The following is a 25512-nucleotide window of genomic DNA, read 5'->3' on the forward strand; positions in this document are numbered from 1 at the left end:
TTTCATGTTTTTATATATATTTTATTTATTTGTAGGATTAAGAAAAATCAGATGAATTCAGATTTTATGTATTTTTAGCTAATGTAGCTCTTTTGGTAAAGCCTGCTCATGTTTCATCAGGTTTGTGTAGATTACTCTTCATCTGCATGTGTTTGGGCACATTGCTGTTAATATGTTTCATCGTTTTTTAAGCTGCAGCACGTTACTCCTATAGGGCCTTTCTCATTTCTCTAATTTCCCTTCCTCGACTCCTCGACACCTCGATCCGAGGATGTGATGCTGTGAAAGTCATTTTGAAGTAATAACGTAAAATAATATGTTAAACAATGTCTATATTTACTGAACAGTGCCTTATCACACACAATACCTGAACCCTGTGCGGATATAATAAATATATTTTGCAGACCCAGATTGTTTATACCTTCATTTTTTGTATCTAGTGTACTTTTTATTTCAACATGACATTGAGCTGAGTGGTATCATTGTCAAGTGCTGCCTCTTTTGTATTTGTGGTAATATGTCTGGGTAGATTTGGCAGAAGAAGCACACTTCACTTCAGAGCCCTCAAGAGCCAGATGTAAATGTTTATTAGCCTCAAAAATGTTATTGTTTAATTTCCTACCAAAAGTGTGTGTAATGAAAGCAGGGCTGGAACCCACAACACTCTGACTATAAGACATCAACACTACCTCTCGGCCATAGCCTCTTGACAGTCCTAATGTCAGAAATGATAAGACTCATAGACGTAATTGAGCTATATGTTTTGATGTCTGAATGAAGTTTCTGCATTGTAAAACGTGTGAGGGGAGAAGGTGAATACTGTCAATTACTATGACAAGTTTCAACAAATGTACGTGTCTGCTTTGCTTTAATATTTTCCTCTGACAACTCCAAGTGTTACATTTTGAACACTGTATTCCCGCTTCTTTAGTTCCGGGTTGAGATGCTGTACCAGGTTTTATCCTTGAAAAGCAACATATTGACAGATTATGAACGTTGAAGCCCAACTGTTAAGATTTGATTGATATCAGTACAGGTGGCTTTAGCTCAAGGGGTAACTGGATGGTTATCAACCTGAAGGTCAGTCGCTCAATTCCCTCTCATATCTTATGGAACTAACGAGGCTGTGGTAATTGAGCTTTAAAAAACTGAAATTATAAACAGAACTAAGGTAAAGTTAGAAAGAAATCAATTTCACATACTGCTATCAGAAATAATGCATTAAATTATTCAATTCTGGTGTTAATTCAACATCTTAACAGAGGACACATTTAGAACTTAGTTATAGTGAATTATCAAAGACATTCTATTGTTCTATTAGTGTTTTATTTCCATATAAGAAGGTAGCCAGGGCCGGTCATTAAAGGAGGCGATCCAGGAAGCCTTCGCTCTCTCAGACCTGCTGCTGACTGCAGAGCCTCTTTGTGGTCTCTGAGAGATTTGGTCATTATTCTGTCTTCTTGTTTTTAGTATTGTTAAATGTGTGTGTGTTGGGAAGTGGAGGATTTGGGTAAGTTTGGGGTACCCTCTACCTCTCCTCACGTATAGGTAAACTCTGATAGACCCCGTCCACACGGAGACGATATCAGTGGAATCCGCTAACGTTCTCTATCGTATTGACGGTTCGTCCACACGAGGCCGACACGGAAACGCCCACACGGAGCCCGAATCCGATAGCCCTGTGATAACGGCTCCCAAGGTGGGTAGATCTGCGGCCGAAACGCTCTGGGGGGCCAAACGGCTCCGTGTGTACGCCCTATACGATCATTTCCTGATAACGATGACGCCATAGCCCCGCCTCTCCCCACCTCTCCTGCTCACCCCCGCGTCACTGCTGATGTGTTTCGCCAACAACAACAACAACAATCAATGACGCTACTGACCATGATACAGATGTTAGTGCAACACCTACAGCTCCTCTACCACAACCATCAGCAACAAGTGGACATGGAGAATTACATGTACTACATGTTGCTAAATTCTCCGCGGAGAATAAACAGAAGGGCCACGTTTCTTGAGCCGATTCCTGTGGACGGAAGACTTTTTTGATATCGACTAAGGTTCGTTTTCGTCTCCGTGTAGACACACTAGGTTAGTAGATTGTTGCCACCCTGTAGTTGTTTTGTCTCCTTGTTATTAGAACAGATAGTGAGGGATTTTTGTTTGAGTTTAGTAATATTCATTTCTTTTATTTGCCACAATCTTCTTTGTCTCCTCACTTAAAGAACATTTGTTGGCATTTTCTTTGGTGTAAATAAAACAACTTGTGTTCACTTTCACCCTGACTGTTGTGTGTTACTGTCTCCATTTCCCCTACACTTTATTAGGGATGGAAAAGACACACATATATATATATATAGATACGATTCTGAAAAGGGCCATTATGCATAAGGAGTACTTTTACTTTTGGTACTTTAAGTATATTTTGATACCAATGCTTTTGTACTTTTACTTGTAACAGAGTATTTTTACCCCGTAGTATTTCTACTTTTGCTTCAGTAGAATATCTGAGTACTTCTTACACCACTGCCACCATGAGTGTGGAGCTGTGTGCTACAAAAGCCTGAATTTAAAACAAATATTTTACAGCTGAAGACTGTTTTCAAATGCAGAGCAGGTTGTGAGCGAGGCTCCGTTTGTAAATGAGGAAACAGTTCAGAGTGTCTGCTCCTCCTCCTGGAACGAGTCAGAGTTTGATGAGCCCTCCCTCTTCTTCCTGCTCTCAGACACAGCCAGCTCCACTCTGTATTTCCTGGTTCCTCCCCTTCAGATCCACACTGAGGGGGATGGGTGTAACCAACATGTGGGTAAAGCACAAGAGCTGATAGGCCACATGCACTGCTCACACACACATGCTGTTCAGATCACAGCTCACATAGTTTCAGCTCTCAGGAAGTGAAACTCAGACACTCGCTGCCACTGAGAGGTGAGATGGCGCAGAGAGGAGTTCAGCTGGACCGGGAAACCTTCTCTTGTTCGATCTGTCTGGATCTACTGAAGGATCCGGTCACTATTCCCTGTGGACACAGCTACTGCATGGACTGTATCAAACACCACTGGGATGGAGAGCTAATCAACAGCTGCCCTCAGTGCAGGCAGCGCTTCACACCGAGGCCTGTCCTGCTAAAGAACACCATGTTAGCAGCTTTAGTGGAGGAGCTGAAGAAGACTGGACCCCCAGCTGCTCCTGCTGATCTCTGCTATGCTGGAGCTGAAGATGTGGCCTGTGATGTCTGCACTGGGAGGAAGCTGAGAGCCTGTAAGTCCTGCCTCGTGTGTCTTGTATCTTACTGCGAGCAACACCTCCAGCGTCATTATGACGTAGCTCAATTAAAGAAACACAAGCTGGTGGAGCCCTCCAAGAAGCTCCAGGAGAACATCTGCTCTCGTCACGACGAGGTAATGAAGCTGTTCTGCCGCACTGGTCAGCAGAGTATCTGTTATATCTGCACTATGGACGAACACAAAGGCGAAGCTGGAGCAGGAGATCTCTGAGCTGAAGAGGAGAGACGCTGAGCTGAAGCTGCTGTCTCACACAGAGGATCACAACCAGTTTCTGCTCAGCTACCCCTCACTGCCAGCCCTCAGTGAAGCTACACACTCCTCCAGCATCAACATCCGTCCTCTGAGCTACTTTGAGGACGTGACGGCGGCCCTGTCAGCACTCAGAGACAAACTACAGGACGTCCTGAGAGAGGAATGGACAAACGTTTCATCGACTGAAGTGGATGTTTTACTGTCCGCAGCAGAGCCCACCACCAGAGCTGGGTTCTTAAGATATTCACAGGAAGTCACTCTGGATCCAAACACAGCAAACAGACTGCTGTTATTATCTGAGGGGAGCAGAAAAGCAACATTCATGAAACCACAGTCTTATTCCAGTCACCCAGACAGATTCACTGGATGTCCTCAGGTCCTGAGTCGAGAGAGTCTGACTGGACGGTGTTACTGGGAGGTGGAGTGGAGAGGGGGAGGAGTTTTTGTAGCAGTCGCATACAAGAATATCAGCAGAGCAGGGAATGAATGTCAATTTGGACTCAATGACAAATCTTGGTCCTTATATTGCGACCAAAACAGTTATTTATTTAGTTACAACAGTATCGAAACTCCCGTCTCAGGTCCTCTGTCCTCCAGAGTAGGAGTGTACCTGGATCACAGAGCAGGTATTCTGTCCTTCTACAGCGTCGTCTCTGAAACCATGACTCTCCTCCACAGAGTGCAGACCACATTCACTCAGCCGCTACATGCTGGAGTTCGGCTTTGTGATTATGGAGCCACAGCTGAGTTTATTGAACTGAAATAGCCTGAAGTCACTTGAGGAACTCTTGTACTTCTTAAACTCACCGTGTGTCCATCAGAGCTGATGGCTCATGTCTTCACTGCACAGAGATCAGCTGTCAATCAAACATGATGGGATGTGCTTTAACATATTCTCATGAGTTGTTCTGCAGATGTTGGAGTTCCTTTAGGCGGCGCTCCTTCCTGTGTCTGTTGAGCCATGGAGGCTGTCACTGCTCAGGAGCACTTCTGTTCACCCTCAACTCATATCTCTCTGCATGGAAATGTCAACTTTGTTCTAAATACTTGTTGAATATCGATATTGATGTATTTGTATGTTGTTGTTTCTCTGTTTTAATTTGTAACTAAGTCTCAATGTATTAAATGCATAATGAAAGTTTGAATAATGCAACAAAACAAATTAAAAGAAATGTCATAAAAAATATTCTATATATATATATCTGTATATTTTATAATGTTTGGGTTTTTCTTGTTAATAAAAGAACTAAGAGGAAAAAAGTGAAATCTTTGTCTTTTGCTTTTTTTTTAAATTATAAATATATATATCAATTATTTTTCTGAAACAAGATATTTTCCTGTTTTTGTAGGATTTGTAGGATTAAGAAAAATCAGATGAAACCAGAGCTGAAAAAGGTACTTGTACAATCTGAAAAAGGCATCTCTTGCTAAGATAAATAATGGAGCCTGAGGCGTGAGCCGTTTCTCCAGCAGCAGCAGTTTGATGTCAGACCGGTCTGAGCGGAACAGGAAGGAACTCCTGCGTCACGTTGCGTTAAAGTCACACAGGGAACATTGAGCTTCTGTTCTTCTGTGGGTTTGTTTTGAGTCTAATGTAAGAGCATAAAGCCAGGTGTGTGTGTCAGACACTTTTTTGTTAATTAGATAATTCGATAATTCGTTCATAGTTTTGATGTCTTCAGTATTAATCTTCAAAGTAGAAATTAATAAACATGAACCAAAACCATTGAATGAGAAGGTGTGTCCAAACGTTTGACTGGTACTGTATGAAGCTATTAGGCTTGTTGAGACAAGCGAGACCTGCGCGTTGCGATCAACGTCTTGCTAGTGCGTTGCATGATGGTTAGTCATTTGTCCGACTTGATCAGGAGGCTCGCCTACATGAGACGTTGAAATCTCGCGGGACAAAGACGCCCGCAGCCTTGAGAGCGAGGCGCGGCGAGGCGGCGCAGTTCCTCTCCACGGGCTGCGGAAGCGAAATGCTTGATGGGAAACGACTCGCTGGTATCTCGAGCTGAGCGCTCATTGGTGGTTTTTACCACATGCTGCTGATGAAACTCTCCAATTGGCTCGGCAAAAGTTTGTTGTTGTTTTGTGTCAGTTTTACGTCGCCCCATCCATTCCCATTTTTCATCATTGTTCCACAATGTTTATCATCATGGAATTAATATCTATATATTTTATACTATACTTGCAATGCTTACCGTTTCATACTTTATATATCTTAGCATATTCATACTGTTCATACTGCTCACAGGCTGATATCTAGTGTATTCATAGCCCTCACTGTTTATTCATCATTCAATTCATTCTATATTTTATTCTGTCTATTGTGTATATTACTTTTCACTTCACTGCTTGTTGCACCTGGTTAGAAGCTAAACTGCATTTCGTTGTCTCAGTACCTGTAATATGTGCAATAACAATAAAGTTTAATCTAATCTTGAGCAGGAACAATGTATTTACTTAGTACATATCTGACATTAACGATTAAACACATGTGCATTCTTTATAAATGCAAACCGAGTCAAGCCGACTCCGGAGGTGGGCGGTATGCACCTTAAGTTGTTTGCAATCCGCCAAAAAACCGAGAGAAGAAGAAGAAGACGAAGCCGACTCCGAGCTGTCCGACTTCAGGCGAGCTTTTTGAGACCTCCCCCGGCTGCGATCGACTATTATCGTCTACTTTGAGGCGAGCCGCAACGCGTCTCAAACAAGCCTATTGTAGACTATACACCAGGCCTGCCTGCCAGTTTACTCATTGGCCCGCCCTGAGAAAGCTTCGGTGTCATTTTTATTTTTTTATTATTATTATACATTTTTTTATTCACCCATTGAGAATATCCAAGCATTCAAAATGAAATTTAAGTGAACAAATATCGAGTTGAAGAGACTAATACTGTTATGGCCGCTTGCTCCACGGCGCTAGCAGTGCAGTGAAAGCCAAAAGTGCCATAATACGCGTGTATATTCGCGCGTATATCGCGGTTTTTTATATGATAATGAGCCCCTCCTTCTGATTTCCATAGACAATAAGTTCAAAGTTTCTTCAACCAATCAGTGAAGGGTAAAGCCAGACCAAAGCAATCTGTAGATGAAAAGTTCCTGACATTGTGAGGCTGTGCTGTGGATTGTCCATTATTCCAGATTCAGGGGACTGAGTATTAATTAGCCTTTGAATATAATAAATACATCAATATATCAATATAACCTGCCTTCATTGTCTTTTAAAAATAAAATCGCCTTGCCCTTTTCCTTAACCCTCTGGAATGTGAAGTGAAGGGTATTTTCTCAATTTGTAGATGTCACATTTTAAATGTATTTCTTATAACATGGCATGGTGTAACATATCAAAATGTTCAGTAGTCTCTGGTCTAAATGCAAAGTCACTCACCGTAGTAGCACTGTCTCATGAGATACTTAGCTTAGAAATCCGATTTTTGGAAAAACTTCAAAACTCTTGTGGAAAACACAGATTTACCATGTCATCCATTTTGTTTGGTGTTTCAGTCTTTGGTTCACAACAAGTAGTGCAAATATAGAGAATTACACTATAGGCCTAAATAAATGTGTTGTTCATGGTCTAAATGTGTAAGATTATAATTTGGAGTAAATTGTTCTATCACTCTGCTTTCACCACAGTAAAGTTACATCAGGACTGAATAATGACTTCATATTCCATACCAAGGGTTCATGTGATGTGTACAAATACCAAACATTTTTTCAACCAACTATTTATGTTAACATAAAGAAACTGTAAAATCTCAATATTCCAATATCAGAACTGTTTTCAAACCAACTATTCATTATAAATGTAAAGACAGGGGGAGCAGTGTGTCGTCTGTCTTCCAGGACAAGGTCTGGCTGCTGTGTAGGTGGGGGGTGATGGGGCATGGGGCTGCTGGTGGCTGTGTTGGAGGGGAGGGTAGGTGTGATTGTCCCGGGTTGATACTGGTGGCTGTGTGGGAGGTACGTGTTGTAGGCGAGACTTGCTGGCTGGGCCATATGTTACGTCCCGTCCCTCCTACCAAGCGGTAGTGGCTCGTGGGAAGACCCGCAACATAAAACAACCACGACAAACACAGAATTTAGTTATCGACAGGCATTTAGTTTCAGCACAGACGTAACTCACATGCATGCCTACCGCAATAAGGAACCAAGTCTGGAGGATCGTAAAACAACAAAACAAGAGAAGGGGGCCTGGCCAGCCACACCATGAGCCGTAGGACCCAGACTTCCCTCCTCTACCCAGAGGTCCAAACACAGCCTACTGGGAAGGAAACAAAGCCGCGAAAACCTATACTAATATCCTCCAGAGTTCACACAAAAAAATACAGCAAACATATATATATATATATATATATATATATATATATATATAAATCCACACGAGGTGAGAGGAAATCCACGGTCGTATTCCCTTCGCATCTGGGCAGGAAAAGACAACAACAAATATAGTTAACTAAGGCTAGTAGCTAATGGGTAAGTTAGCTCAAGGTTTAGCGTAAGGCCATGTATCATGGGCATACAGGCTAATGTGCTAAGGGGATACACCTATACAATAAAGGTGAATACAGTAGAATGTGTATCCAATAACGTCATCACAATCGCCACATTGATATGCAAATGAGGCGTTAACTAGGCCTGATTTAAAATGCGCTAATTTGCATGCAGTTACCAAGGCATTGCAGGTGAAAAGGGTAAAACTAAAAACAAACATATCACCTCACAACTTCCCCAGATAGTTACTTTCGTTCAGTCAGTATTTTCCCCTGAAATGTAATGTTTAAATGCAGATTAGCTTTAAATCTATAGATGAATTCAGACATGGTAGTAAACAAACACCGTTTATATGTGTTTTTTGGAAGTTTTCTTTCCATTAGAGTGAAAGAAAACATGGAAGCAAAATACACCAAAATAACAAAATGTACAAGTATGAAAAAAGGATCTTTGTGCCTGTAATGTCCTTAAACAGTAACTTCATCATTTTGATTGTTGGCTGCTCATTTAATAACTATTCATTTGACTAGTTTGTTGTCTGCTCTTGTGCTCAGTGAATACTGAAGAAGACCATTGTCTCTGTGTTAACTGATTCTTTTGTAGAAGTCTGTTGAGTATTAAACAATTGCGTGAGTGTGAGGGTATTAAAATAAATGGGTCAGTAAGTCAGAGATGTGCAACTATATTTCACTTTTTGTTTTACATTTTTTTGTTATAAATGATTATGGGAAGTGCCCTTTTTCTCACTTGAGCTCCCGCCCCCCCAAAATGTCTGTGCACGTCCCTGACACAAACAAACACACACACACACACACACACACACACACACACACACACACACACACACACACACACACACACACACACACACACACACACACATTGAAATGTTACGGCAAAGCTGATAAAAATCATTGCAGGCTGTAGATAAATGTACACTACGTCAGGTACACATTCCTTCCTGTGTTTAAATATCGACTACAATAAGAACAACATATCAAGTTTTCCAGCTGCTGATACCAATATGTAATTGTTGATGATTCATAGCGAGGCTTTTCTGATGGCTTTCTTTAGAGCAGCTTGTACATTTACTGCAGTGCATATAAGTCTGACTGCTCAGTGTCTCCACCAGGGGGCAGCGTAACCAAGGAGATCAATGTTAGTGCAATTAAAGAACCACAAATAGTGCTGTTGGTTTCTTCTGCTGTCAGGAACATCGTAAAGTGTGTCTGTGGCTGTGAGGGAGTGCGGCCGTCTTTCAACCAGAAGTGTTAAAGGTCCCTATTTTACTGTTTCTCATCAATATATTACAGGTCTCAGATATATACAGAGCCTGTCTCTGATTGGCTGAAACACCAAACCGATCATTGCAGCATTACCCATAATCCCCTCTGTTTCAAAAGTTACTTTGGATAAGTAAATAAGGAGCCCCTCCCCACGCCCCTCAAGTGAATCAGGCATCCGGTTGTTATTATACATCCATGGCTGCATCTCACTTCTGTAAATTCAATCCTTGCGTTCCTCACTTGCGTCTTTAGTACTCTTTAGGGCTTTGGGAGTAACGTGCTGCAGCTTCAAAAACATATTAACAGCAATTTAACACAATGAAGAGAAATCTACACCAACCTGACGAGACATGAGCAGGCTTTACTAAAAGAGCTACATCAGCTCAAAATAACATAACATCTGAATTCATCTGATTTTTCTTAATCCTACAAATAAATAAAATATATATAAAAACATGAGAATATCTTGTTTCAGAAAAATAATTGATGTATATATTTATAATAAAAAAAAGCAAAAGACAGAGATTTTCACTTTTGTCCTCTTAGTTATTTTATTAACAAGAAAACCCAAACATTAAAAAATATACAGTCATGTAAATGTGGCACTCAACCTGTTGGCTAAACAGACACAGGAAGGAGCGCCGCCTAAAGGAACTCCAACATCTACAGAATGTGGAGGAAACCCTTCAGAGAAACTGATCAATGATTCATGGACAAAGTTTGCCTTTTGTTATATTTAATAAAGTCATAAAGAAAGTCAATAAACGAGTGAAATTCATCTCTAATGCAGGAACAGAGCCAGAGAGAAGTTCTGCACCCCGAACACAGCTCACATCCACATATATTCATGAAGAGAAACTGGTCCTACCCCCCCACCATTAAACCATCAAACCCCCTCGTCATTAACCGTTTGCAAATCCACCTTTGACTTCCTTTGCCCTCCTGACGTGTAAATCATTAACACACGTCTCTGTTAAACACATACAAGACTACAAATACAATTGAACAGAGTAAAAGGCAATCAGAGGATAAGAATATATGTTTTAAATGATTATATAATTTCACACGACACAGAACAACTCGTGAGAAGATGTTAAAGCACCTCCCATCATGTTTGATTGACAGCTGATCTTTGTGCAGTGAAGACATGAGCCATCAGCTCTGATGGACACACGGTGAGTTTAAGAAGTACAAGAGTTCCTCAAGTGACTTCAGGCTATTTCAGTTTACAAAACTCAGCTGTGTTTCCATAATCACAAAGCCAAACTCCAGCATGTAGCGGCTGAGTGAATGTGGTCTGCACTCTGTGGAGGAGAGTCATGGTTTCAGAGACGACGCTGTAGAAGGACAGAATACCTGCTCTGTGATCCAGGTACACTCCTACTCTGGAGGACGGAGGACCTGAGACGGGAGTTTTGATTCTGTTGTAACGAAATGAATAACTGTTTTGGTTACAATCTAAGGACCAAGATTTGTCATTGAGTCCAAATAGACTTTCACCCCCTGCTCTGCTGATATTCTTGTATGCGACTGCTACAAAAACTCCTCTCCCAAAAAATCTTCCCCCTCTCCACTCCACCTCCCAGTAACAACGTCCAGTCAGACTCTCTCTACTCAGGACCTGAGGATACCCTCCAGTGAATCTGTCTGGGTGACTGGAATAAGACTGTTGTTGTTTCATGAATGTTGCTTTTCTGCTCCCCTCAGATAATAACAGATGTGTCTCTGCTGTGTTTGGATCCAGAGTGACTTCCTGTGAATATTGTAAGAACCCAGATCTGGTGGTGGGCTCTGCTGCTGACAGTAAAACATCCACTTCAGTCGGTGAGACGTTTGTCCATTCCTCTCTCAGGACGTCCTGTAGTTTGTCTCTGAGTGCTGACAGGGCCGCCGTCACGTCCTCAAAGTAGCTCAGAGGACGGATGTTGATGCTGGAGGAGTGTGTAGCTTCACTGAGGGCTGACAGTGAGGGGTAGCTGAGCAGGAACTGGTTGTGATCCTCTGTGTGAGACAGCAGCTTCAGCTCAGCGTCTCTCCTCTTCAGCTCAGAGATCTCCTGCTCCAGCTTCTCCTGGAGCTCTCTGACTCGACTCACTTCTCTCTCCTGCTGGGATCTGAGCTGCTGCTTCAAATCAGAGCTTCTCTTCTCCATGAGACGGATCAGCTCAGTGAACGTCTTCTCACTGTCCTCCACTGCTTTATCAGCAGAGCCATTGACGGCCTCCACCTCGTGTTGAAGCAGCTTCACCTCCTTCTCTCCGTCCTGGATTCTCTGCTGGATGTTGAGTCGACTCCCCTCCAGCTCTCTCTGCCTCTCAGTCCTCTCTGCTGCAGCTGACACCGTGTCGTGGCCTTTGTGTTCGTCCACAGAGCAGAGATAACAGATACTCTGCTGATCAGTGCGGCAGAACAGCTTCTTCACCTCGTCGTGACGAGAGCAGATGTTCTCCTGGAGCTTCTTGGAGGGCTCCACCAGCTTGTGTTTCTCAAAGGCAGGCAATTCATAATGAGGCTGGAGGTGTTTCTCACAGTAAGATATAAGACACACGAGGCAGGACTTACAGGCTCTCAGCTTCCTCCCAGTGCAGAAATCACAGGCCACATCTTCAGCTCCAGCATAGCAGAGATCAGCAGGAGCAGCTTGGAGTCCAGTCTTCTTCAGCTCCTCCACTAAAGCTGCTAACATGGTGTTCTTCAGCAGGACAGGCCTCGGTGTGAAGCTCTGCCTGCACTGAGGGCAGCTGTGGATTAGCTCTCCATCCCAGTGGTGTTTGATACAGTCCATGCAGTAGCTGTGTCCACAGGGAATAGTGACCGGATCCTTCAGTAGATCCAGACAGATCGAACAAGAGAAGGTTTCCCGGTCCAGCTGAACTCCTCTCTGCGCCATCTCACCTCTCAGTGTCAGAGAGTGTCTGAGTTTCACTTCCTGAGAGCTGAAACTATGTGAGCTGTGATCTGCACAGCATGTGTGTGTGAGCAGTGAATGTGGCCTATCAGCTCTTGTGCTTTACCCACATGTTGGTTACACCCATCCCCCCTCAGTGTGGATCTGAAGGGGAGGAACCAGGAAATACAGAGTGGAGCTGGCTGTGTCTGAGAGCAGGAAGAAGAGGGAGGGCTCATCAAACTCTGACTCGTTCCAGGAGGAGGAGCAGACACTCTGAACTGTTTCCTCATTTACAAACGGAGCCTCGCTCACAACCTGCTCTGCATTTGAAAACAGTCTTCAGCTGTAAAATATTTGTTTTAAAGTCAGGCTTTTGTAGCACACAGCTCCACACTCATGGTGGCAGTGGTGTAAGAAGTACTCAGATATTCTACTGAAGCAAAAGTAGAAATACTACGGGGTAAAAATACTCTGTTACAAGTAAAAGTACAAAATCATTGGTATCAAAATATACTTAAAGTACCAAAAGTAAAAGTACTCCTTATGCATAATGGCCCTTTTCAGAATCATATCTATATATTGAGTTACTGGGTTACTATAATAATTATTGATGTGTGCTATCACAGTTAGTCAATGTAGAGATCATTTGAATAACTTTATGTCTTGCTGCTGGATATCTTAAATATCTGTCAAAGTGTATTTAATAATTGATTTATATTTTGAATCTACTAATCTATATCTAACTAGTAAAAGCTGTGAAATGAATGCAGTGGATTCAAAAGTACAATACTGTCTTTTAAAATGTAGTGCAGTGGAAGTATAAAGCAGCATACAGGGCCGGCCCTAGATATTTTGGTGCCCTAGGCCAGATTATGATTTGGTGCCCCCCCCCCCTCCAAGCAATACACAATAGAATATATAAAGAATAAATGAAAAATCTCTAGATAGATATTCTACTGAAGCAAAAGTAGAAATACTACGGGGTAAAAATACTCTGTTACAAGTAAAAGTACAAAAGCATTGCTATCAAAATATACTTAAAGTACCAAAAGTAAAAGTACTCCTTATGCATTATGGCCCTTTTCAGAATCGTATCTATATATATATATATTAGGGCTGTCAAACGATTACAAATTTTAATCAGATTAATCACAGTTTAAAAATGAATTAATCATGATTAATCACCATTCGAACTATGTCCAAAATATGCCATTTATTTATGCATATTGTCGTGGGAATGGAAAGATAAATGAAAGAAGGCGGATATATCCATTTAACATACAGTATCTATGTTTATTATAACATTTGTCTGCGTGTCAAAATGAAAGACAACCCACACACCTATCAATCATCAAACCGTGTAGGGTCTTAATTCATTACGTGTTGATTTCTATCAACGGGGGAGTACTTCAGGAAAGTCGACAGGGGGCGGGGGGGGGGGGGGCGGCTAGTGGAGTACTTCGTGACCACAGAGTGTGAACGTTGTGATCAGCTGTTTTAGCGCAGTTCTCCAGTGAAGGGGGGGGAGTCTCCCTCCGCAGCCGGTTGGCGTAGTTTTGGCACAATTCCGTTGTACAGACCGACGTTAACAGCAGCCCTGTCTGTGCACACGGAGACCGACTCTGTCGTCCGGTGATCTCACCGCCTTCTGGAAAAGGTTCACAAGTACGTCGGTACGCAAATGCGCTTTGTGACACAAGTGACGGTACGCATTTCAGAGAGATTACGCACATAACCTGCGTACCAGTTATGTGCACCCCTGTACTACAGCAAAAGTATTCTCCGTCGGGACTTCCTGCAACAACACAGCGCCGTTATCAAAGATGTTCTATTGAGAAGACGATCACTACGTGACAAAAGTTTTCAAAACCGTGGCTACTGAAATCAATCTTACTAACTGCTGTCTGTGCAATTTACTCCGCGAGTTGGCAGACTTTATTTTGCTTACTTTAACATCATTTTTCATGGTGGGGCTAAGCCATTTCTTGGTATGGGTGTAGCCTACCCCAGCCATACCCTGGCGCTGCCACTGGTGGCACGTATGGGGCGGGCCATTCTGCACATGCGTTAAATGCGTTAAATATTTTAACGCAATTAATTCAAAAAATGAATTACCGCCGTTAATGCGATAATTTTGACAGCACTAATATATATATATATGTGTCTTTTCCATCCCTAATAAAGTGTAGGGGAAATGGAGACAGTAACACACAACAGTCAGGGTGAAAGTGAACACAAGTTTATTTATTTACACCAAAGAAAATGCCAACAAATGTTCTTTAAGTGAGGAGACAAAGAAGATTGTGCCAAATTAAAGAAATGAATATAACAAAACTCAAACAAAAAGCCCTCACTATCTGTTCTACTAACAAGGAGACAAAACAACTACAGGGTGGCAACAATCTACAGTGTGTCTAACAGAGTTTACCTAAGTGAGGAGAGGTAGAGGGTACCCCAAACTTACCCAAATCCTCCCCCTCCCAAAACACACACATTTAACAATACTAAAAACAAGAAGACAGAATAATGTCCAAATCTCTCAGGGACCACAAAGAGGCTCTGGAGTCAGCAGCAAGTCTGAGAGAGCGAATGCTTCCTGGATCGCCTCCTTTAATGACCGGCCCTGGCTACCTTCTTATATGGAAATAAAACACCAATAGAAAAATATAATGTCTTTGATAATTCACTATAACTAAGTTCTAAATGTGTCATCTGTTAAGATGTTGAATTAACACCAGAATTGAATAAATTAATACATTATTTCTGATAGCAGTATGTGAAATTATATCTGTAGCAATATTATAAACTCTACTTGTATCTTATCAGTTCATTAGTTACAAAAATACATTCAACTCTTCTCTGGTTCTGGCAGAAACAGTTCTTTCTGAAATGTTTTGGGACATTTGGAGGTATCCCTTTTAGTATGATAATTAGCCTGTTAGCATTAGCCAGAGAGCACTGTGTGACTTGTTGAACTGGTTTACCTGCATGTGTGGGTGCATGCATTCCTTTTAGTGTGATAATAGGCTAAGCCAGACAGAATGAACACTTGTTCCACCACCCTATCTATTCCTTCAGGTAATATATTACAATATAATAAGCATATGTATTATTGATACATATTTATTAATGACTTTTTCCATTTCAGAATGCCACCAGCAAAGAGAGGTCCTGGATTCAGTGTGCAGGATGTGATGCCATCCAAAAAGGAGAAAGTGATTTTGAGATGGAATCAGAGGACAGTGACACTGCTATGAGTGAAGAAGAGGCTGATCAAGATGCCTGTGTACAAAGAAAACCAACAACAATCCATCCGTCACATACTTATGTATACATAATAACTTGCTTTATATTTTGCTTTTGTTATTGTTAATTTGTAAATTCGACATGTATATTTTCTACTTTCTTGTTTATTTCTAGTTTTTTCATTTGTATTGTACAATGCCATGTCTTTTATGCTGCTGCAACACAACAATGTCCCAAATTGAGATCAATAAAGTATTATCTTATCTCTTATCTTAACCCAATGGCCGCCCAGTCAGTGATTATGTGGACATCGAGCCCCAACCAAATAAACACACCAAGCCCTGTGACAGGCAGTGTTGTGCTAGTTACTGAAAACCAGTAACTAGTTACCATTACTAGTTACTCAGTGCTGGAATTGGGCCGGTACTCACCGGTACGCAGTACCGGCACTTCTGGTTCTGACCCATGGAGTACCGGCACTTCTTGCTCAGTACCGGCATGCTGGCGGTACTCCGGTACTCATGCACCGTGCCAGTACTCAACACTCTCCCGCCGTTCTTATTATACATCCATATATATATATACAGCCGCCCGGTACTCAGTAGATGCGTCATGAGGTGCCGAACGGACATTCTCATCGCTCTAACCGCTGGAGTTTCACAGCGGCTGTCAGCTGTTTACTCCTGTCATTCAAACAGAACGTGCTGGAGAGGGGGCGGGGCTTATCTTCTCCATGTAAATACTGTGGTGGAAACGACTATGTCAAAATTAACCTATTTGACCGTGATTTAATAGTAATACACGTTTCAAAATAATAATAATAATAATAATGCCGAAGTAACAACATACTGAAAACTGTTAGTAAAACCATGTTTTAATGCTTTACAATTTACATACCTAGATGCACGTGTGTTGTGTTTATGCAGTGCAACTCCCACCCAGTGGGTGGCTATGTAGAGTGATAGAACAGAGCAGGCACGCCCCCGAGGGAAGGAAAGCAAGTCACGTCACAAATTAGCATTTCTAAAATGTTAGCGTGGATTAATAAAAGTGCAAAAAGACAGCGGTTGTCGCCGGAAGAAACTTCAAATACAGAGAATGCTGTGCCTGTGTTGGAAATTGTGTCTGATGGGGAGCTTTCTTTGGTTGATCCTCCTGCTCCAAGTTCTAGTGCATTAGCATTAGCACTAGCTCCGCCGCCTCCTCCAGAGCCTCTAACGTTAGCTGCTGCTGGCGCAACTGCCACCACCAACACCGGGCAAAGTGATGCACCTGACTGCTGGACAACGGACCAGGTGCAATATTTTTGCAAGACCAATGCATGGCTCCTTCTTAAAGATAAGAAGCTAGGATGTCGGATATGCAGAGATGTCAAATCTTTGGGAATACACACTGGACAAGGACTGAAACTGTCAACTGAATGGGGTGAGTGTGCAGTGTCTCATTTCGGTGTTGACAAGGGCAAACAACAAGCTAGCCTGAGAAAAAAATCAAAGAACATAAAGAATCACAAGCCCATGTAAAAGCTGCGGACATCCTTACATCTGCTTCACGTGAAACTATTCAACATCAAGTGTAGTCTATGCATAAATCTGAATTAGACACCACTATCAGAGTTTTTCGAACGGCATATAAAATTGGCAAACATAGCCGGCCATTCACAGACATGCCAATTGATTTGAATGTACAGAAACTGAATGGGCTGAACGTGGGCAGGGTTTTGCACTCCAATAAAACCTGTGGCGAAATCATCGACCACATAGCTCATGAGCTGAAGAAAAAAATGGCAAAAGACATTACAGAAAACCAAAGAAAACTCTGTGTTTTGGTCGATGAATCTACCACTATTAGTGGTAAAACGGTGCTTGTTGTGTGTCTACGCTCAGCATTAGCTGATGCTGAGCCCGAAACGTTTTTTTGGGAGCTGATCGAGTTGGATGGAACAACGGCTGATGACATCACAAAGGCGTTAATGGAGTGTCTTGGAAGAGATTTTAACGAGGACTTTTTAGGTCAGTGTTTCGTTTCTTTTGCATGTGATGGGGCTTCAGTCATGCTAGGGAAGAGAACAGGCGTTGCTACCCAGTTGTGTAGTAAATTCCCAAGCCTGTTTGTGTGGCACTGCTCCAATCATCGTCTAGAGCTGGCAGTTGGGGATGTGGTCAAGGAGGTCTCAGGGCTCAATCATTTCCAGATCTTTTTGACAAACTCTATTCCTTGTTCCATGCCTCCCCCAAAAATCAGAGGCAGTTAGCGCAGTGTGCGCAAGCAGTCGGACAGCGTCTCCTGGTGATAGGGCGTGTTTTGTCCATCCGCTGGGTGGCTTCAAGTGAAAGGAGCGTCAGAGCAGTCTGGGAAAACTACCGAGTGCTTCATGATCACTTCACAAATGCTGCAAACGACACGAGCAGGGATTCCAGAGACAGAGCAAAGTACAAGGGCCTGGATGATGTGCTCACATCTGCAACGTTTGTCAGCAATCTGGGACTGATGTACGATGCGCTCACAGAGCTCAGCGACCTCTCTCGGCAACTCCAAAAAAGAGAGATGACACTGCCTACAGCAGATAGGCTCTTAACTCGAGAAATACGAGTTTTTGAATCCATGGTCACCATGCCTGGCCCACACATGACTACAGTTCATACAGCTCTAGCTGAGAAGTCCTTCAAGGGTGTTGCCCTGCGTGAGAATGGCAGGCTTGTACAGATTCATGCAGCTCAGTTTTTCCGCAGTATGGTAGAGAATCTGAGACACAGAATTACTTCCACAACCTCCTCTCATGTCAGCACAAGAGAAATCCCATTACATGGCCGGGAGGCCCGGGACAATCAGCTAATCCAGGACATGAAAGTTATCCATCCTGGAAGTAGGCCTGAAGAGGAGTTAGACGTACAGTACGGGGACGTAGAGGTGCTACGTTTGTGCGAAGTGCTGAAAGTGGACAGAAGAGAGACTGTTCAGGGCTTTCGCGAATACAAGGAAACCAGGGCATCCCGTACACCTGCTGCCATGGAGCCTCTACTGAAAGCAGTCCGAACCATCGCTGTCTCCACTAGTGAGTGTGAGCGGGCATTCAGCTGCATGAACGATATCCTTACTGCAAAAAGGAATGCTCTCTCTGTCAGCCGACTGTCCAGCCTGGTTTTCATTAAATGTAATGGACCATCACTAGGACAGTTCAATCCGGAACAGTATGTGAGGTCCTGGCTGGCAAAGGGAAGGAGAAGTGCTGATGAAAGAGCCTGTCCAGCTCCAGCCCCTGATACTGATGTCCCCAAGGCCTTCTGGAGCCTTTTCTAACAATGTGAAGTATATTGCAAAGCAGCTCACCCAGTGAGAAGACTTTTGGCATAATGTGCCGATTTGTACAGATCCTGGAGATAGAAGGACTTCAGACCAACCAGGGAGTTATCTGATCAGCTTGGTGTTCAATGTAACTCTTTACCATGGCTCAGACTTTGTTACTTGCAGTTACAGTTTCTCATTTTAGATTGTGCAAATTTTGCATTTGTTTTTACATGTTCTTTGTTCATGCTCTTTATCATTTTTCTGAGTTGGAAAGTTAGATTGCATCATAGTTTACTTTATACATATTTGTATTCTTCAGTGGTGAAGTATATTGCAAAGCAGCTCAGCCATGTGAGAAGACTTTTGGCACTTTTTCGTTTTTCGTTTTCTGAGTTGGAAAGTTAGATTGCATTCAAAATGTACAGAAATACTTAATTTTGTTAAAGCTTTTTATAAAAAATGCTTCTGACCAGAGCTTTGTTTCCTTGTCATTAATGTTGAACACCACCAGAGGGGCTCTCACCTGAAAGGTCTCTGCTTCATGTGTCTTCAGCAGAAGATCTAGACTTTGATTGCTATATTTTCAGTTAATATTGACCTTACTGAGCTTTAGCCATATCCGCTGCCTATCATAAAAAATGTTAAGTACAGTGAACCTTTCTAAAATATACAGTAGTAAAGAGACAAACCCACCAGCATTATAGTAGCCAAATTCTTGTTTGTGGGCTGTATATATAAAATTGACTTGAAAAAGTTGCTAATTTTAGAGTACTGGCACCTTTTTCATTCCAATTCAAGCACTGTAGTTACTTCATGTCAAAAGTAACTCAGTTACTTTACTAGTTACTTAAACCCAAAAGTAACAAGTTACTGTGAAAAGTAACGTTTTTGTTCCTTGGAAAAATGGCTCCCATTAATGCCCTTATAGCCTTCATTTCAGTACTGTTATTGCATTGGAGAATAATAATAATAATAAATTGCATCGATATTAGCTGGCTTTCCATTTTTGTATATTCTTTCTCCAGGTAGTTGGAAAACGTTTTCCGTCCCATATGCCGTGTGCCGCCCGGTGTTCCGGATTAACTGGTTACCCGATCAACTGGTTGACAGATGTGGAGGCGTGGCCTTCGACTGAAATACACATTTCGATCGCTTCTTCTGTCGTTTTCATAAATCTTTTGGTATATTTGGCTGGATAGGAACACTTTGATGCACATTCAGTACCAGTGTGTGAGGTTTTGGTTACGATGGCGATATCCGGACGCGAACAGCGAGGACTACAAAAAGAAAAACGAGTTGATCGGGGATGTCTGTTCCAAACATTGCGAGCTCCAATAAATCATTTAAACCAGCTATTGTTGCCAGACTAATTACTGAATATCATTCTTAATGTGATACCAAGTCCATCTGAGACCTGTGTACACCTTCAGACAGCCTCCCAGTGAAGCGTACGTTGTTTACTCACAGTTTGAAAGCAGCGTGGAGAAGTCTTCAGCTGTGTTAAGTTGTGATCCGCTCGAATACATCCTTAAAACCAGCTATTGTTGCCCGACTAATCACTGAATATCGTTCCTAATGTGATACCAAGTCCATCTGAGACATGTGTACACCTTCAGACAGCCTCCCAGTGAAGCGTACGTTGTTTACTCAGAGTTTGAAAGCAGCGTGGAGAAGTCTTCAGCTGTGATAAACTGTGATCCTCTCAGGTAAACTGTGATTCGCTCAGGGTCAACTGGGATCCACCCATGGGAAAATGGGATCCGCCCAGGTTAAACTGTGTTACGACTTCTGTGGCTATCTACCAGCGATCATGTTTAATATGAAAGACACACACATATACATCCCTTATAAAACGGCATTCTGCAGCACTCATCCAGATAACATGTGACTGTTAAATCGTTTTGCAAAGATAGCAGCAGAAATGTCATTGCTGCATGTGCAGGGATATTAGACTTTAAAATGCTGATGGGTCATTAATGTTGGTCTCGGCAAACAATATTAGGAATCCTCTATTCAAACTACATAATATTCAGTGTCCATCGACATGAAAATAACAAAAGTTCATGCTGGACTCAAACCCGAGTCCCAACAGCAAAAGTCACTCCAGCCCTGCGCGTTATAAGTGCGCCACGGATCAACACGACGTATCGAACCACCACACTATAATATTTTAGATTAACCTTGTTAAAAAGTTCCAGAAAAATGAATGTATGTACACTTTAAGCCATATAATATACATATTATAATATAGTATTCTGACTGAGGTCTGTATCAAGCCTCATTAAGACCCACCGAGATCAGATATCCTACTTTATCAGCCTGCCAGCCCACATTATGTTGTGATAAGTGTTAGTTTTACCGTGATATCGTGTTGATTCGTGGCGCACTCATAACACGCAGGGCTGGTGTGACTTTTGCTGTTGGGACTCGGGTTTGAATCCAGCATGAACTTTTTTGTTATTTTCATGTCGATGGACACTGAATATTATATAGTTTGAATAAAGGATTTATAATATTGTTTGCCGAGACCAACATTAATGACCCATCAGCATTTTAAAGTCTAATATCCCTGCAATGACATTTCTGCTGCTATATTTGCAAAACGAGTTAACAGCATGTTATCTGGATGAGTGCTGCAGAATGCCGTTTTTATAAGGGATGTATATGTGTGTGTCTTTCATATTAAACATGATCGCTGGTAGATAGCCACAGAAGTCGTAACACAGTTTAATCTGGGTGGATCCCAGTTGACCCTGAGCGAATCACAGTTTACCTGAGAGGATCACAGTTTAACACAGCTGAAAACTTCTCCACGCTGCTTTCAAACTCTGAGTAAACAACGTATGCTTCACTGGGAGGCTGTCTGAAGGTGTACACATGTTTCAGATGGACTTGGTATCACATTAGAAACGATATTCAGTGATAAATCGGGCAACAATAGCTGGTTTTAAGGATGTATTCGAGCGGATCACAACTTAACACAGCTGAAGACTTCTCCACGCTGCTTTCAAACTGTGAGTAAACAACGTGTGCTTCACTTGGAGGCTGTCTGAAGGTGTACACATGTTTCAGATGGACTTGGTATCACATTAGAAACGATATTCAGTGATAAATCGGGCAACAATAGCTGGTTTTAAGGATGTATTCGAGCGGATCACAACTTAACACAGCTGAAGACTTCTCCACGCTGCTTTCAAACTGTGAGTAAACAACGTGTGCTTCACTTGGAGGCTGTCTGAAGGTGTACACAGGTCTCAGATGGACTTGGTATCACATTAAGAACGATATTCAGTAATTAGTCTGGCAACAATAGCTGGTTTAAATGATTTATTGGAGCTCGCAATGTTTGGAACAGACATCCCCATGTCAACTCGTTTTTCTTTTTGTAGTCCTCGCTGTTCGCGTCCGGATATCGCCATCGTAACCACAACCTCACACACTGGTACTGAATGTGCATCAAAGTGTTCCTATCCAGCCAAATATACCAAAAGCTTTATGTAAACAACAGAAGAAGCGATCGAAATGTGTATTTCAGTCGAAGGCCACGCCTCCACATCTGTCAACCAGTTGATCGGGGAACCAGTTAATCCGGAACACCGGACATGCTATCATGCTAACTAGCTTCCTGAAAGCGGGTGACTCCACTGTAGCAATAGCCTGCATGTGTTCTACAACATACCGTGCAATGGCTTTATCCACTTGTCCCTGGCTAGCAGTCCCTCGGTTAAAATCCAGCCGCTGTTGCTTAGGTGGAGGTGGAGTGGCGTCGGCTGAGTCTCTGTGGTCTTAGCTACTAGCTTCGTCCCAGCATGTTGTTTTTGCAGATGTTTTAAGAGATTTGAATGACTGGTTTGGGCAGTAGATAGGATCTTTGACCCGCCAGGACACAACTTACATTTAACTAAAACGTTCTTTTCTTTGTGCTCGACAAAAGTGAAATAGTGAGAATATCTCCAGGTGGAGAAACTAGACTTGAGCTCCGCAGCCGCCATGATAGTCTTGTTAGTAAACAACACAAACACGCCCACAGCCCGTCTCCGCATGTGACACAGGAAGTATCTAAGTACATTTACTCAAGTACTTAAGTACAGTTCTCATCTCTGTTCGCCTGGCTGTTGACTATATAAAAAAACTAACGGAGTAACGCACCATGTAGTAACGGTAACTGCGTTACTGAATTTGAAAAGTAATGCGTTAAAGTACTAGTTACTGTCAAAAGTAACGTTAGTTCCAACACTGGTGGCAGGTATCGCTGGCTGAAAAAAGATTTGATCATTCCTAATACTGATTTTTCCTTTTGAGTAATAAATCAGAATTCTTACTTAAATCTCAGATCTATGAAAACAAATAAAATATATTTTAAGAAAAAGTCAGATTTCTGAGATTTTCTCAAGAAAAATAGAAAATCTGAAAGAAAAGTATTTTTTTTTAAATCAGATTTCTGACTTTCACTGAAAACCTTCAGGATTTGTTTTCATAGATCTGAGATTTAAGTAAGAATTCTGATTTATCACTCAAAAGAAATAATCAGTATTGATAAGTTAGTGATTATTAAATGAATTACATCTCAGGGCATTATGAAATTATGAAACCAGATACAAAACTAATAAAAAGAAAACAGACATCCGGACCGGAAGTAGTACCCCGGGCAGGGACGGCCCTGAGCAATTTGCTGCCCTAGGCCAGATTATAGCTGGCGCCCCCCCTCAAATGCAGACACTCACTTTGACTCGCGCATGTACGGTTGTGGCATGACCACCAAAACAGAAAGATATGGACACAAGATGTGTGCAACTGTATTTAGTATCCTGTCCATTTGAACATGATTTAAGTGAGGGGGGTACCTCACCTCCTCTAGGGGGGTCTGGGGGCATGCTCCCCCGGGAAGACTTTTTTTAAATGTTGAAGTTAAAAGCATCAATCTGGTGCACTTTGAGAGCAACATGAAGAGATCTATGGATACATCTCTCAACACCCATATGAAACACAACTGTAAGCAGATTTTCTTTTTCTTTATGGATATTTTACAAATCACTCCCCTTTCAAACTGTATTCTTGTTTATTAATAACAACTTTTTTGTACTGTCATATAGTATTTTATACCTGTTTTTCATCTATTCTCTTATTTTGTTATAACTATAATGATAAAGGTGTACCTTTACCTCACTGAGCTGAGGTTATCAGAGCCGCTCAGTCTGCCAGGAGAGAGCTCTCTAAAGCTCTCCCCCCCGCGGCCGCATACACAGTCAATTCCAATGTTAATAAAAGCACACAGAAGCTGTATACTTGATTTTTGGAGGGGTGTGTGTGCCATAGTGTATGGGCGCTGTACGCAATATAGGCGTAGTTCTGTTAGTATAAGATAATAAGATGTACTTTTTTTTTTTAATTTCTTACTTTTTTTTCTCCCCAATTTCCGGCGCCCCCTATGGGTTGATGCGCCCTTAGCATTCGCCTATACTGCCTATGCCGAGGGCCGGCCCTGACCCTGGGAGCAAACTATTTTGTTTTGTTCCAGAAAAACCTAAGTCTACCAGCACATCTGGAGCCAGGACTTAAGGCTAAGCATCGATTTCTTTCTAACTTTACCTTAGTCCTGTTTATAATTTCAGTTTCTTAAAGCACAACTACCACAGCCTCGTTAGTTCCATATGATATGAGAGGGAATTGAGCTACTGACCTTCAGGTTGATAACCATCCAGTTACCCCTTGAGCTAAAGCCACCTGTACTGATATTAATCAAATCTTAACAGTTGGACTTCAACGTTCATAATCTGTCAATATGTTGCTTTTCAAGGATAAAACCTGGTACAGCCTCTCAACCCGGAACTAAAAAAGCGGGAATACAGTGTTAAAAATGTAGCACTTGGAGTTGTCAGAGGAAAATATTAAAGCAAAGCAGACACGTACATTTGTTGAAACTTGTCATAGTAATTGACAGTTTTCACCTTCTCTCCTCACACGTTTTATAATGCAGAAACTTCATTCAGACATCAAAACAGATAGCTCAATTACGGCTATGAGTCTTATCATTTCTGACATTAGGACTGTCAAGAGGCTATGGTCGAGAGGTAGTGTTGATGTCTTATAGTCAGAGTGTTGTGGTTTCCATCCCTGCATTCATTACACACACTTTTGGTAGTAGGACATAAAGCAATAACATTTTTGAGACAAATGTTCTTTAACAATATCTTTGTGTCGCCTTGTAACCCTAATGAACGTAGAAGCCAATCCTGTACAATTTGACTGGAATATGTCCTGGTGTCTTTGGCTCAAGGGGTAAATGGATGTTCTTCTCCCAGCATGGCAAAGTGAAATGTGGTGGGAGGCAAGATGGCATGTGTGGGCAAAATGGTGAAGATCGCGTGAGTTGGGAATACAGAGTACACGCCCACTTCACCACAAATACAAAAGAGGCAGCACTTGACAATGATACCACTCAATAAAAAGTACAATAGATAAAAAAATGAAGGCATAAACAATCTGGGTCTGCAATATATTTATTATATCCGCACAGGGTTCAGGTATTGTGTGTGATAAGGCACTGTTCAGTAAATATAGACATTGTTTAACATATTCTTTTACGTTATTACCTCAAAATGACTTTCACAGCATCACATCCTCGGTCCTTCAAGTGCATTTAGAGAAATGAGATGTCCTTCAACATGGCTGAAATCCATTTCCGGGTCACTATCGGAGGACCGAGGAGTCGAGGAGTCGAGGAGGGGAAATTAGAGAAATGAGAAAGGCCCTATAGGAGTAACG

General features: G+C 42.0%; 2 protein-coding genes across 2 annotated transcripts; one reads left to right on the forward strand and one right to left on the reverse strand.

The window, feature by feature from the left end:
* Window positions 1-2481: 2481 nt before the first annotated feature.
* LOC117557747 (tripartite motif-containing protein 16-like) lies at window positions 2482-4526 on the forward strand. The gene is given in 2 exon segments (XM_034233724.1): window positions 2482-3483; window positions 3485-4526. Coding segments are annotated over 2 exon segments (1371 nt in total). The 5' UTR covers window positions 2482-2931; the 3' UTR covers window positions 4304-4526.
* Window positions 4527-9848: 5322 nt separating this feature from the next.
* On the reverse strand, window positions 9849-13354 carry LOC117557744 (tripartite motif-containing protein 16-like). The gene has a single exon (XM_034233721.1). It carries the CDS (start codon window positions 12211-12213, stop codon window positions 10540-10542), a length of 1674 nt encoding a protein of 557 aa, XP_034089612.1. The 5' UTR covers window positions 12214-13354; the 3' UTR covers window positions 9849-10539.
* Window positions 13355-25512: the final 12158 nt, after the last annotated feature.

The sequence above is a fragment of the Gymnodraco acuticeps genome, unplaced genomic scaffold, assembly GCF_902827175.1.
Source record: "Gymnodraco acuticeps unplaced genomic scaffold, fGymAcu1.1, whole genome shotgun sequence".
NCBI classification, from domain to species: domain Eukaryota; kingdom Metazoa; phylum Chordata; class Actinopteri; order Perciformes; family Bathydraconidae; genus Gymnodraco; species Gymnodraco acuticeps.

What these genes read in the sequence shown, in the direction of transcription:
- LOC117557744 (XM_034233721.1), bottom strand. Translation starts at nt 12,213, where the DNA reads ATGGCGCAGAGAGGAGTTCAGCTGGACCGGGAAACCTTCTCTTGTTCG.